We start from the raw sequence: 12,249 nt of genomic DNA, 5'->3' as shown, positions 1-12,249 counted from the left end.
TCGAATCGAAAATTTTCTATTGATACAAAATAATCTTACAATAGGCAACAATTAGGTGTTTTATTGCCATTATTATCAATTTTTTATACATTCACAAAATTTAATTGAAACAAGCTTGTTTATGAAACATAAAAATGAACAACTTTTGAATGTAGGTACTTAGTAACGTGTTATAAAACGTCTACTTGTGGTAATATATTACACCGGGTTTTTGCATTGCTTGCAGTCTTCCATGACATCTTGAAATTCTTCAATTTGTAAAGTCATTTCAAAAAAGTTATACTTATCGTGTATATTTCTGGTAGCAACCATTAAGACATTTTGAGGATTAACTTCAGGACCTGAAATTTGTTTTAGTAAGATGAGGTCTCACAGCAAGTAATTAACAATTACTTATGGCGACATGCGCTGACATTGCAATTTTATCTAAGCTGAGAGCCCATATTCTCAAATTGTGTACTCTTTTCACTCCATCTATATTTAAAAGTATTTTCATAACTTCGTTGAAATCTATTCCTTTAGGAGCTCCTTCCATTAGTACAGTCAAAGTATCTCTTATAATAGCAAATGTTGTAAACATTACTAATACTGAGAAAAGAAAAGTGCAGATGGGATCGATTATGATCCATTCTTTCTGAAAATAAAATTCCGATCAAAACCGAGTAAAATACGTGACAAGTGATCAAAAATTGGACATGTGAATTTAGATAAGAATTAAATTCGTAGATTTTGTTGAGCAATTGGTGTCACCGTACTTTATAATAGATAACAACGGCGGCCACGAACACGCCGAAACTTTGTAAGAAGTCTCCAACGACATGAATGAAAGCTGCTCGAACGTTAATATTGTCATGCGAATGTGTACTGCCACCCCCGTGACTGTGTCCGTGTTGTTGAAGCGTCAACCCCATTCTGAAAATTTCAAATTAATATTTACCCAAATTACAGGTCAAGTGCTTACATTAAATTAACGCAAACTCCTACACCTGACGTGATTAACATTACTTTAGCATCGATATCAAAACTGCGATATATGACTCTTTCTACTGCCATGTATACCAAAATTCCGGTGACCACCCATATTAGAAGTACTGACGTCAACGCCCCAATTACCTCAGCGCGATACCAACCAAAATGCATTTTTTTCGTAGAGGGTCGAGTGGCCATCCATAGTGAGAATAGCGATATCATAAAACTTGCAAAATCGGTTAGCAAATGGGCCGCATCTGAGGCTATCGCCAAGCTGTTTGACAGGTAACCACCTGAGTTTCAAAATTAATTAAAACGTGACAAAAATTAAGACACATTAGACAAACAATCAACAAAGAATGTCAAATTTTTTTGCAGTAATTAATATGACAGCAAGTGGTTTTTCGTTTGAATAATTTGTTGTCTATTTACAACATTTTTTTTTTTTGAAAGTAGATATTAAAATAAAATCAACAAATATTATTTTCAAATTTACTCACCTGATAAATAATAATTGATAAGAATTGCAAAAATTTGAAGTACCTACTTGCTGTCGTTAGCAGTGTGTGTAGTAAAGTGTAACTTTAATAACTTAAAAATATTTAGGTATTGTAAATGACCTAAATCGATAATTTTATAACTGCTCGAAAATAATCGAAATCATACTTATGTACAAAATGAAAATAAAAATGTGGATTTGGGTTTTGAAATCTTTTATACTGAATTTGTAAATAGACTATACATAGATATGTATAGTCCTTTTTTTTTAGAAAACTAGCAAAAATTAGATTTATTTTTGACGGGTTTTAAAATGGCCGACAAAATGTATACCTATGACGTTTTACTCACCTACAATCTCACCAAACATAAACAAAACGCATAAAATACTCGCTATGATCAGTTTTCGTCTAGCTTTGCGATCAATTTCCGGATGTTTTCCTCTGTGGCAATGTTTATTAACTACAATAAAATAAATCAATCAAAATTTACACATCGATAATGATATTTATAATAAATTGTCAAAAATTAATTTCTTGTTATAATAAACACAGATAAACTTCCGTCAAATTATTATTAATTTTCTCCACTCAGTTGTTAAATTAGTTGATTAAAAGCAACATTTATCAACGCTGACTAATCCATAATCCAAACGTGACTAATCTTTAATAAAATGATAATTTTCTTACTTAAGTCTGAGGCATCTTGATTTTCTCTAGTTGGGGTACTAACGTAATCTCCTGCCTGAATATCGATGACTTCGCTTTCCAAAACTGTGCAACATCCAGCACTTGGTTTTCCGTGAACACAATATATCACTTTTTTAGGGGTACCACTATCAACCTTGTGAATCGTGCCGTATTTATTGACATCATTACTATAATCAATTAAAACGAAACGCTACTAATAGTGAAATTAATAATTACTTACAACAAAAGAGATCGATTTTCGTTTTCATCTTGCATCTTTGCTGCCCCTCAAAAATTTTAACAAACACGAAATACAGTTTTTGCTATTGGAAATCCATATCACCAGTCTCTACTAGATTCCTTTCATCTTTTGTATAGAATGATTTGTAATCTATTTGAACTTTAAAGAGTGTTTACTAGAACGTATCATGTGCGCCCGTCTCTACACTTTCTTATCAGTTTGGAGTGTTTGTTTCAGATCTTAACTATACAAATAAAAACAAGATGTCCGTTTCTTTAGCGATTTCTTCCACAAATTATCTATCAATCTATTGAAATAATTTCGATGAGTCGTTTAAAATCCATTTTTAGTAACTTTATTTGAACGGTAATCACCATGGATCTACCAATAGCAGATTCTAAATCATAGCAACTACTGGTCAGATAAATTTACTTGAAGGTGAATAAACCGGGCCTTAATGTAACAATAAAATAATAAAGACTTAAGTATACAGTAGTACACGTTTTGTCGTGAACAAAAACGATTTTTAGGAATAATGTTGGTAGTTATTTATTTTAATTAGTCCTCTTTGAGATAAGACTAGCTTAACAAAACAAAACAAAACAAAAAATCGGAGTAAAGACCTAGCAGAGAACAAACAAACGATGTGATAACGAGTCGTAACAATTATTATTTATTTCTTACAAAATGTCATTAAATACCGTAATGACCTAACAATGTTCCAAATGACACTGAAAAAGTAGCTAATTGTTTTAATATTGCCATTTATTCTAAAAATTGTAAAATAATTACATATTTCGAATTTGCTAATAGTAGGTAGGTATAGTTTGTCCAGCGACTCGAGAGATTGGTTGACATAAAAATCACTATACCTATATAGCGTAAATTATATACTTATTTACCTTCAAGCAGTAAAATTTTTTGCCTTGAAATTATGCTCTAATCTAATTAATGTATTCTGGTTTATTTTGTAGTGTTGGGTTACAAGTCTACAATTTAAAATCTCCCAATCTCTCGCTGGACGAAGTATAGGTATATTAAAACATGAGTTTTATAAAATTTAATATTAAGACAAGAGTCAGTTTTGCAGCACGACTGCCGCAGGCGTGTATGACGTGTGCTCTTACGTTTTATAAAACGAGTTTTTTTATGGTATTTTTTTCTAAATTGCATGTATTTTACAAATAAAATCAATTTTGGTAATTTAGGGAATTTTGTGACAGTTGGTGATACTTTTATTTCATAGTTAACATTTAAAGTAAAATTCTAAATTTGAATTTAGACTAATCATAATTGTCATTTTTCGCAAGTAAAATTGCAATTAAAGGTGAATCATCCAGAAATACGGCAAATAGAAAAAATAGAAAATTTGCTGCCGGCAATGTGCGCTACCAACTGAAAAAAGTTCCTAGATTTCGGATATTATGTTAATGGTGTATTAACGCATTCATTTTGAATGCGTTAACAGCTTTGTTAAAACAACAAATTAGAAAAATTCGATTTAACGATTGCTAACATAACTTTACATTTTAAATAATCTTGATATGTGTATTATTTTATTATTTATAATCAGCGCCCTCTGTTGAGATTCTCGAGTAACACAGAACAGAGAGCTGTAATAAGTAAAACCAAAAAAGGCGGGATATTAATACTGATAACGGATCAACGGCTACCGCCGCTATTCTTGGAACACTTCCTAAGGTCTTAACAGTCGTAACGCCATAAACCCTTCAGTATTTTTTTTCATATTATTTTTGCTTCTTTGTATCACTTTGTTCGAAACTGAAATATGTCAACTGAGGAAGAAACTAGTGAAATTGAACAGCTTCGATTGAAAAACATAAAAGAACGAAATGAATTTGTAAGTAGATAAGTTACGATTTTAATAATTTTAACAAATAATATTTCAGTTGGCAACTTTCATGAATGATCCTCTGTTTGCTGATGTGATAAAACAAATAGAAACATCAAGTCAAGATGCAAACAAAAATATTCCCAAAACCATTAATAAAAGAAAAAGAGGTGACTCATCATTTAAATTCACAGGAGCTATTCCCAAAGAAAGAAGAAGTTCAGCGCGTTTACAAAATAAAAAACCAGAGTTTACTCATGAAGATTTGAAAGATGAGGTAAGATTTAAATTAACTGCTGGCTGCTTTATATAATAACATTTCTTTAACAGAATGACATTTCACATGATAATGATGCACTAAGTGACTTGGAAGAAGTTGTTTATCAAGTTAAAAGAGCTAGAAAATCCTTCTCACGGGGTCCAACTCCTAAAATTATACCAGTGGAAGAAATTACTGAGCAAATGATTAAGGATATACAAACAAGTGGTAACAAAGTGTATGGACCTGGTGGAACCAGCTGTCATCAATGCAGGCAAAAAACTGTAGACACAAAAACAGTATGTAGAAGTGGGGTATGTGTAGGAGTCCGTGGCCAATTTTGTGGAATTTGTGTTATTAATCGATATGGAGAGGACCCAGCTGCAGCTTTGAAGGATCCAAACTGGCAGTGTTATGTCTGTAGAGGCTGCTGCAACTGTTCATTTTGTAGACTCAAGGAGGGTAAAAGGCCTACTGGAATTTTGGCACCTTTAGCTAAAATGAATGGATACAAGTCAGTTAAAGATTTTTTGCTCAGTTTGCAAGGGTATGGGGATTATGCTGAGCCTGAAAAGGACCCTGAAAATTTGTTAGGATTTGAGGGAAATTTTGCCGTTATGGGCGGAAATGCAAAAACAGAACTAAAAAGTGACTATGACTCTGAATTGTTCAAAGATGTTGTTAAATCTTGACCCTGTATTTTCGTATCATTATGAATAAATAAATAAGTAGTGTAACATTATGGTTTGAATTATTGAGGAAGGAAATGTTCAATAATTGATTAAATAATTTGCTGTAGTCGTGGTAACGGGGTAAACAAACCTTCAGGCGCCAGTCTACAGGTGATTGTGTTAAAAATGAAAGCTATGTCTATAATAAAGCTACATGGTTCTTTTTGCACTCAATTATGTGGCAATTGCTTGTTTTCTGGTGTTTATGGCGTTGTTAGCTTTCGTGTTGGTGAAATATTTGAGATTAAAATTGCACGCCAATTCGAGAGCCCAGATCCTTCACATCAAAACGGCCGTGATATTTGCAACAAGTACCGGTGCACATTTACGGAAATTAAAAATAAATCACGGTGCACGAGGTGGGTTAATTAAATTGCGCCACAAACGACCCAGCAATGCCGCTAATGCATATTGCATAACTGTTTGTGATGTGTCAGTGCAAAATTACAATATTTTTTGATGGATTCAAAATTTTGGGGACATTTGTTTTCTTAAAGCACCTGTTTAGTGACTTTTGGCCACCTTGCGTTCTTTTGTAAACTGTCAAACAAGTGTCCGATTATTGTGTAGTCAACGAAAATTTTTTAATTTGAACTGATGTTTGTGAAAGATGGTGGTGAAGTGGGTGGTTTTTGTATTACTTAGGTCATTTTAGCACGATATTAACGAGGTAACGAACAAAAAGGCTAAATGACATGGGATTTTGCTCAAGAAGATATTTTTTCTTATCAGTATGTCTCCTGCAAATGGTATTTATTCACTTCATTGTTTGTGCGAATTGTAAAAGCTTGTTATTTTGATTCAGTTATCTGTCATCGAACGGCAAGTTTTTGATTTTTTGGGATACCTGTGGATACCGATTTTGGTGAATTTCTTTGAAATTATTTTTATTATACTTGGATTTTTTGGGGCCTATCAGTATCGACCAAAGTACATCATATCAGTGAGTATTTCGCCATTTTGCACCAATTTTGTTAATTTTATTTATTTCAGTACATTCTTTGGCATTTGTTTTGGTTGGGATGGAACATATTCATTATTTGTTTATATTTAGATGTAGCCAACTTGGACCACAAGGTATAAATAAATAAACAGCACATGCGCCCTAAACTTTTAAAAATCTGAGACCCCAGTCATTGTCAAAATAACATTAAATTTAGATACTGATACCTGATGAACTATATTTTCCAATACAATTTATGAAGATAATGTTGGCACAGAAATATATAGCTTTTTAAATTTTAGTTAATTAAATTAAATGATGCCATAAAAGATTAGGAATATTAAATTCTGAGAAGTGTAAACATACAACACATTATTTATTTTTTGTTCATATTATGTATTTTTCATATTGATCTTAGATAACTTATATTTATTTTATCCCATTTATTTACTCAGCATCAGGTGATAGCTTAAAATTTTGGTAATTGTTCACTTTAATTACTTCTGGAATTTTCGCGTTTTTTCTGGCTAGACAGCCTCAGGACGTCCTACTACATCGTTTCCCACCAGTCAAACCTTGTGCAAATGAAAATTTTCCTTACCCTTTAGTTATACTAAGACTTGGCGCGACCTTGAAACACAACAAGAGAGAAAAAAAAGGCATTTGCACAAGGTTTGAATGATGGGACACGATCTAGGAGGACGCCCCGAGGCTGTCTAGCCAGAAAAAACGCGAAAATTCCAGAAGTAGTTAAAGTGAACAATTACCAAAATTTTATTTTTAATACAGCCTGTCTTTAAAAAAACGGCCCACGCTATAATGGCTCTAAAAACACTACAAACCTGAGTGAGCATATAATTTTTATACCATCTATCTATTAATGAGCAACTTTTATTTTTCAAATGGTAACCTATAATTTTTTTTATTGATTCTGTAAGAGTTTTTTTCCTGATTGTAATGGCATTAAAAAACTATACCCTTTGATAACAAAATTTCCGAGAAAAAAAGGAAAATATGTTGCACCAAAATAATTTTTATTGTCATATTTTAATGAAAAAATCGAGTTCACCAACCTCCATTATTCAATGATTTTTATGAATTATAATTAAATAAATAAAATTGCAACATGAAGCGTGCGTAATATTAACAGTTAAGTGAAGTACAGCACTACCTACAAATTGTTGTTTATGGAATAAGGATAATAGTTATTTGTATCACAAGGCCAGAAACTATACGTTTGCGCGCATGAGTACGGTTTGCAGCACGAGTCGCAGACGAGTATTGCAAGTACAAATGCTCGCAAATTTTTCTTTTTTGGATCATCAGCAGCAAAATTACAGCGTGGGCTGTTTTTTTAAGACACCTGTATGTGCTTTGTCAAAGTGACAAAAAGAATTTATGAAAATGCAAATTGATCTTGGTAGTATCAACAGCACAGCACAGTTACAGCGTGGGCCGTTTTTTAAGACACCTCCTGTATGTGCTTTGTCAAAGTGACAAAAAGAATTTATGAAAATGCAAATTGATCTTTGTAGCATTTTAACATATCATTTTGTTTTTAGACTAATAAAGTGCTCAAATTGGATCCAAAGAGTGAGAGTTGGTGGAGTAATGAAGGGCCAGGATGTAAGAAAGTTCTGAATGAGTCAGAAAAAGCTGCCAGTGAAAATTGCCTTGTAAATTATGTGCATGTTGAGATTTTCCAAGCAGGTTTACAATGCTTTACAGCTGTATGTTCTGTAGACTTAATTTTTTTTTTATTAATTGAATATTTTCAGTTAATTGGGATTGTGATTGGAACTTGTCTAAGCCGCATGTTTTTAGAGGAAGATGATACCTGTAAGTTAAAATTTCTGTTGTTGATCTGTAGACCGTATTCGCACTAACACCACTCTGTATATAATAAAATGCTTGACTATTATTGGTTGATTACGCTCCTGTTTCGGGACGCTCTAATCCGCCAAAAGTTTCATGATTAATCTGCTTACAGTTGATTTCATTGGCGGATTTGATCCTCAAACTGTTTGGTAAGTTCTTGGTAAATGGGTTGCGCGTAATAATTCTATGGTGATTGTTGTTTTAATTTCTTTTTGCTGTAGTTTAGTTGCTACTTTGTACTCTATTTTCAGTTAATTATGAAGATGCTAAAGGACCTGAATATTTATCCTTACATCCAATGTACGTGAGCCCCAGTGATTGCCTTAATCAACATTTTTCAAAGTCTAACACACAATTAAATGTAAAGTCGACTGACCTGCAAAAACCTTTGATTTTCCGTAAGAACTCGGGGAAACGCAAAAATAATTTACATGCTGACGCGATCAGGTACATTAAGAGAAGTTCCTCTTTTGATGTACTGAATACCCCTAACAATAAACGCTCAAAAAATCGTCCAAAATCGATGACCTCAAGGTCGTATCTTGACTCGGATCTCAACTTCTAAGACTTTGCATTTAGTGCCATAAATCTCAGCAAACATGAAAGGGAAAAATGACAGAAAATTGTATAGTAGAGTTTTTGACGGAAATATGTTTTAAGGTTTCACTTAACACTAGGAACAGTCACTGACGGTTGTATTGTCAAATTGTTTGACACACAATATAAAATATGAAATTATGTAACAAATAATCTTCCAAAAAATTAATTTAGACTTAGTTTGCTAAGTGTTGGTTGGAGACTGCTGTTTTGAATTTTGTTCATTTTTATAACGGTAATCGTGGAGATTAATTTTTGCCTTGAACAACCATTCCAAAGAGGTCAAAATTTATCATATATAAAATAAAGACCTGTAGATTTTCTTTCATTTATGTATTTTGTCATTATATCTTTCTTCACTACCATTCCATAATTATTTTTTGACAAATTGCGTGAAGCCCTAAATATTTGACAGTAAATTTTTTTTAAACAAAATATACTCGACCATTTGATGTATAATAATTTTGCGACTATATAATCTTAACAGATTAAGGTGTAGTTACATCATCAGGTGTTCATTTAAATTTATCCTCAAAGTTGGCGTTGAAGAGTCGATTGTGAACGCACCACTCGATAGTTTGTAGAGTTAAAAAAACAACGCAAAATGTGAGGTTAGATTTAAACAGTTGACCTTGACCTGTAATCCGTGGCGCGTTCACAATCGACTCTTCAACGCCAACTTTGATAGCAGGCCAACTGTATCCCATTCTTTGTCAGAGATTGCAAGTGACGAATTCTTTTAAATAATTTGAAGACTTCATTCTATTGTGTAAATACACCTTCACGTGATACGAAGACTAAGGTTGTAAAGTAAAGTTTACATTTTTGTTAGGCAGGCTGTGTTTGCTGGGACGTATTCTTGCTGTTATTTTTGTTTCTAGTCAGTATTATTTTCGTTATTATCAACTTTTGATTTGATTGTTAATATTAATTAGTGATAAGGTTGAGAGTGGAATGTGTTCTCTTCTTGTATTTTAACAAATTTGTTAAATAGTATTAATTTGCATTAACATTGGTGTTTCTATTTAGCTTTGCAGTAGCTTAATGCATGAACAATTATTGTTATTCGTTTTTTAACAAATAAAACACAATTTTGGTTGCTGATGAGGGGTATTTTATTAAACTAACTCATATGACGACCCTACTAAAAACAATTTTTTTTGGCAGCGTCACGTAAATCACCGAGAAAAAACACAAAACGAATGTCTCTCTACTCCATTGAATTTAGCTCGCAATTGGAAAATCGCCACGACAGCGACAGTAACGACTTCGACAATGATCATTTACCCCAACCTGTGTCCCCAAAACCGATGACACCGAGGAGAGTGAAACGTCGCAGCGTGATGACTAGGGGTTCATCCGGAAGACACAGCACGAGTAGTAGAAGACATTCAGCCGCACGTTCCTCGACGAGAAGTTCGCGTAGAATAGTCCAAAACCCTGTCACCCGCTTGTTGGAGCAACAGCAAAAAACACACGCTTACGACAGTCCAGCTAGTCCTTCCCCTATAGAGTCTCTACCAAATTATTACAATAGCGTTTCAAATAATAATCTCATGGCACATCAAAACTGGCAGAGTAACGGCCACTCAAATCCCACCTATCAACAATCCTCCACTCAGTCTTTAAACGACACCGAAGATTTCGACGATTTGTATAATAACAGGCCAGCGTCGGTCAGGTCTAGTTATTCGAATTTTCACGGTACCAGGGCTATAAATTACACACCACCCAAGCATTATCACAGCCACGCTACACCTCAAGTGCCACAGAAGCGCAACAACCCCAATAGAAATAGTATGCGGTCGATGGCGTTTCTTAATAACGGCCCTCCCGCGTACAGCTCGCAGGGTCAAGCCTCTATCGATTCAGAGACCACGATTTAATGTAGTTTATTTATTTCTGAGACCTCTTGTGATAATTAGTTAGGTAATTTAGCTAGAAACTACGAATCTTGCCCCACATACACAATTTGAAAAGACTGCCGCCACAATTTTTTCACTTATGACAACACAACGGGTATGATTCGGGGTTGTTGGAAAAGTTTCCTGGATAATCTTTCAATTAACTGGAAAACAAAACAGGTGAAATTGTCCAGGATACTTGTTAGAAGACATCGCAGGTGCTAAATCGGTAAATTTGGAATGGATAGTCGAAATATGCAAGCCGAATTGATGTCATTGTTGTGATTTGAAAATTACTGTTGTTTTATTTGTTTTAACTTGGCAGTTTTTAGTACAAAGATTTTTTGCTTTCAATCGGCGTGTTGAATAATTTCATTCAAGCTGAAACGTAAGACGTGTGCGTATTAAATTTTTTCGTTTTTCACAAAGCACATCCTAAAGGCAATAATTTAGTGTAATATTTTTGTGTTCATATGTAACCATATCTACTGTATATAGTGCTTGTAGTATAATCTGGCGAAATTTTTTACCAAAGTATTACTTCGATATATATTTTTATCATATAATTCGTAGGAAGTTTTAATAATAAAAAAACTACCGGAATACAAGTTTGTTTTCATTTAAATTTAAACCATGGACATTGGGAGTTTGTACATCTGCATGTGGTTATTTTCTATTTATTAAGGCTGTATGACACGATGATAAATTTTGTAGAAAATTTGTTAGAAAGTGAGAGAGGACCAATGAACGATCAGGATCTGACAAAGACAGACTATGATCTTGATCGTTCATTGGTCCTGATCGAGGGTCTCTCTCATTTTCTAACAAATTTTCTACAAAATTTAGCATCGTGTCAAACAAGCTTTAGAAGGTAACTAACGGGTGTTGCAGTAATTAATTTTTGCTAGTATCTCCTTAGTTGGTACAGTAGCTTTTGGTAAGTTTTATGTTTTAATATGATTATGGTTTTTTCGAAAGGGACTAATTGATTGATAATTATTTTAGGAAAAAAACGACTCACTTTGCATAATGCTGAAAATGATACAACCGGTGTAATTTTGAGTAAAAAGAAGTGAATGAAATTAAACTTTCGCAAATTTCTGACAACTTTCGTAAATAAATTATTAGTATACAACCATGCATTAGTAATTTATAATACACTTAGAGAATTTTTTTTGTCTAGAGAAGCGTTATCCATTATAGATTAGGTATACAGTATTCTATTTATAATTTGAGTGAGTATAATTTACTTGTTTTTGTTCGAGTAGGTACTAATTTATTAATCGTGTAAAAGTAAAAATAACGAGAACAAAGTAATTATGAAAAATTGTTGATGGATTTTTTTCTTTCAAGAAATCAATGCTAAGATAAGTGGTTATTAAATATTCAAATAGTATTTGAGGACCTTATAATTTTTTATGTTTTATAAATGAAAATATTGACTAAAAGGATGTAATAACACACAATTAAGTTAAAATTGAAACATCTTGTACAGTCAACAAAAAATAAGATAGAAAAAATTGAAAGAGTTGAATCATTTACTAGAGAGTAATAATTTGGACTCCACCGGCTGATTTTTGGAAATTTTGGAAGAATTCTGAAGTTGTCACCATTAGCTTGATTTTTTAAGAATAAAGTCACAGTAAAAAAGTTTTTATTTTTTTAAAGAAAATATGTCAGTACCGTGG

General features: G+C 32.9%; 3 protein-coding genes across 3 annotated transcripts; 2 read left to right on the top strand and 1 right to left on the bottom strand.

The window, feature by feature from the left end:
• LOC138139685 (proton-coupled zinc antiporter SLC30A2-like) lies at positions 1 to 2,603 on the bottom strand. The gene is made up of 7 exons (XM_069060082.1): positions 2,398 to 2,603; positions 2,157 to 2,344; positions 1,819 to 1,929; positions 962 to 1,262; positions 756 to 912; positions 394 to 634; positions 1 to 341 (listed from the first exon to the last, which is right to left on the bottom strand). The coding sequence occupies exons 1-7, from the start codon at positions 2,430 to 2,432 to the stop codon at positions 199 to 201; spliced, it is 1,176 nt and encodes a 391-aa protein (XP_068916183.1). The 5' UTR covers positions 2,433 to 2,603; the 3' UTR covers positions 1 to 198.
• A 907-nt stretch (positions 2,604 to 3,510) lies between these two features.
• LOC138139686 (cell division cycle-associated 7-like protein) lies at positions 3,511 to 5,245 on the top strand. Its single transcript, XM_069060083.1, has 3 exons — positions 3,511 to 4,258; positions 4,308 to 4,526; positions 4,580 to 5,245. The coding sequence occupies exons 1-3, from the start codon at positions 4,187 to 4,189 to the stop codon at positions 5,198 to 5,200; spliced, it is 912 nt and encodes a 303-aa protein (XP_068916184.1). The 5' UTR covers positions 3,511 to 4,186; the 3' UTR covers positions 5,201 to 5,245.
• Positions 5,246 to 5,407: 162 nt separating this feature from the next.
• NKAIN (Sodium/potassium-transporting ATPase subunit beta-1-interacting protein) lies at positions 5,408 to 11,169 on the top strand. Its single transcript, XM_069060081.1, has 6 exons — positions 5,408 to 5,988; positions 6,045 to 6,182; positions 6,233 to 6,316; positions 7,745 to 7,912; positions 7,961 to 8,021; positions 9,825 to 11,169. The coding sequence occupies exons 1-6, from the start codon at positions 5,935 to 5,937 to the stop codon at positions 10,541 to 10,543; spliced, it is 1,224 nt and encodes a 407-aa protein (XP_068916182.1). The 5' UTR covers positions 5,408 to 5,934; the 3' UTR covers positions 10,544 to 11,169.
• The last annotated feature ends 1,080 nt before the right edge of the window (positions 11,170 to 12,249 follow it).

The sequence above is a fragment of the Tenebrio molitor genome, chromosome X (genome assembly GCF_963966145.1).
Source record: "Tenebrio molitor chromosome X, icTenMoli1.1, whole genome shotgun sequence".
Taxonomy (NCBI): Eukaryota; Metazoa; Arthropoda; class Insecta; order Coleoptera; family Tenebrionidae; genus Tenebrio; species Tenebrio molitor.
The sequence above is the reverse complement of the archived record's forward strand: the minus strand, read 5'-3'. Positions and strand labels throughout refer to the sequence as shown.

Bases quoted from the DNA above. Each gene is read 5' to 3' on its own strand.
- LOC138139685 (XM_069060082.1), bottom strand. From the start codon at position 2,432: ATGCAAGATGAAAACGAAAATCGATCTCTTTTGTT. The intron at 2,345-2,397 runs GTAAGTAATTAT...AATTGATTATAG, and splicing joins GAAAATCGATCTCTTTTGTT to TAATGATGTCAATAAATACG. The intron at 342-393 runs GTAATTGTTAAT...AACAAATTTCAG, and splicing joins GTCAGCGCATGTCGCCATAA to GTCCTGAAGTTAATCCTCAA.
- LOC138139686 (XM_069060083.1), top strand. From the start codon at position 4,187: ATGTCAACTGAGGAAGAAACTAGTGAAATTGAACAGCTTCGATTGAAA. The intron at 4,259-4,307 runs GTAAGTAGATAA...ATAATATTTCAG, and splicing joins TAAAAGAACGAAATGAATTT to TTGGCAACTTTCATGAATGA. The intron at 4,527-4,579 runs GTAAGATTTAAA...TTTCTTTAACAG, and splicing joins ATGAAGATTTGAAAGATGAG to AATGACATTTCACATGATAA.
- NKAIN (XM_069060081.1), top strand. From the start codon at position 5,935: ATGGGATTTTGCTCAAGAAGATATTTTTTCTTATCAGTATGTCTCCTG. The intron at 6,183-6,232 runs GTGAGTATTTCG...TATTTATTTCAG, and splicing joins GACCAAAGTACATCATATCA to TACATTCTTTGGCATTTGTT. The intron at 8,022-9,824 runs GTAAGTTAAAAT...TTTTTTTGGCAG, and splicing joins TTTAGAGGAAGATGATACCT to CGTCACGTAAATCACCGAGA.